General features: G+C 41.0%; 1 protein-coding gene across 1 annotated transcript; it reads right to left on the reverse strand.

Annotated features, from left to right (window-relative positions):
* Positions 1–860: 860 nt before the first annotated feature.
* On the reverse strand, positions 861–1,375 carry Tsp_15698 (conserved hypothetical protein). The gene is made up of 2 exons (XM_003368797.1): positions 1,310–1,375; positions 861–1,166 (listed from the first exon to the last, which is right to left on the reverse strand). The coding sequence occupies exons 1-2, from the start codon at positions 1,373–1,375 to the stop codon at positions 861–863; spliced, it is 372 nt and encodes a 123-aa protein (XP_003368845.1).
* Between the last annotated feature and the right edge of the window lie 250 nt (positions 1,376–1,625).

The raw sequence follows: 1,625 nt of genomic DNA on the forward strand, positions 1-1,625 counted from the left end.
CAACTGTTCTCAACAACAAATACATGCGACAAGCATGCAGTCATATAATTAAAAAAAAAGGATGGCAACAAAAAAATTCATGTTCAGTAAATGAATGACGCGTCGACAGACCAAAGAGAGGGAAGACATTTCGGTTCATCAGATCGACAAACCGTTTAGCACACAATTCATCAAGACCGCTGAGTCCATCGTACGAAGTGGCTAATTGATTCACAACACTCTCCGCGTGGTTGTCGTAAATATTAATGATATGAGTGGCGTTTGGTTTATCCATTTCGAAAGGTTATCCAATCCAATCCAAGCAGAAGCAGTAGCATCGAAAACAAGACCACGAACAACAGCGCAAGTATTCTCAGCGGCAGCAGCCAAGCCTGACAATGTAATTTGAAAGCACGGGAAGGGATCGATCGGGGAATGCTTGAGGTAGTTGAATGTATTGTGGGCGCTGTGCTTGAAAAGAACGGCTTCACATTGCTGGACATTCAACGTCGTAGTGGTGCCAAAGTGGAAGTGTCCCGCCGAGGGACAGTCCAAAACGCGCAGTCCGCAAAGCGGTTGATCATTATTACTGGTCAGCAGACGTCCATATTACAGGCTCGGGCACTGGTCTGCGCCACAGTTGCCGCCGAACTGTCTCGCGGTAAGAACCGCCAACAACAACAACAACCAGCATTTTTTTCGATTTTAGGTGAGAAACAAAGTTTAATTTCACATTTTTTTACGCTTGGTTTATTTGTTTTATTTTTCAATTATAATGGATTTGCAGTTTTTTTTTCATTGGTATATAATTACACAAAATTCAGTTTTGGGGTTCCGTTTTTTCTTTATTTCTTGTATCAGAAGAAACAAAACCAAAAATATCACCATACAACTTTCACCGTTAATACAGTGGGTGCGTTGTTGTTTCTGGTTCGACCGTAGCTTAACCAAAGCGTGTCTTTACAAATCGGCTTCTCAAAGCCAATAGCACTGGGCGGCACTACCGTTTTACCTCTGAACAGAGGCCATAAATTAACATCGCCATCATACATACCGTCACCGGTGACATTCGGTATTGTGTACGTTGCTGTTTTGTTCATGTCGACAGAAATCAACTGACCACTGTCCGGAACGCTGAGCAAACTGAAGCAAGCCAAAGCATACGCGGCTGTCAGGAAGGCTACAGTCTAAAAGACGGAGTTGGGATATATTTATGAATCACTTATAAATGTATATTCTACATCTTTCTAAATTTAGCTTCTCCAATCTTTTTATCCACATTTCGTGAATGAATGGCATGCCAAATTCTCGAGTTCAATTAAAATTATACATCCTCTGATTCTGATCTGTTCCATAACCAATTTTTTTTCCGACATCTTCTGCCTTGGAAAGCCATTCCTTTAGCTTTGGACCGACATTTATGCGTGGCAACTACGATAACAAGAACAAAATGCTAACGTGTAGATGATTTTCATTACCATCTTTTGTCGAACGACAATATCTTAACTGATTATATGACTAACTTGGGCAGACTATTCGTGGCCCCTACTAGAATGCGTAAACGATTCTTATGAACATAGAAAACTTCAAATACACTCGTCGACAGCTACATCAAGACAGTAAGAAGAGGAATACTGTACCAATCA

The sequence above is a fragment of the Trichinella spiralis genome (assembly GCF_000181795.1).
Source record: "Trichinella spiralis strain ISS 195 chromosome Unknown Scfld1876, whole genome shotgun sequence".
NCBI lineage: Eukaryota > Metazoa > Nematoda > Enoplea > Trichinellida > Trichinellidae > Trichinella > Trichinella spiralis.

Excerpts from the sequence above, each read along its gene's own strand:
- Tsp_15698 (XM_003368797.1), bottom strand. The coding sequence starts at position 1,375 with ATGGCTTTCCAAGGCAGAAGATGTCGGAAAAAAAATTGGTTATGGAAC. Across the intron at positions 1,167-1,309 it reads ACAGATCAGAATCAGAGGAT|ACTGTAGCCTTCCTGACAGC; the intron begins GTATAATTTTAA and ends TCCGTCTTTTAG.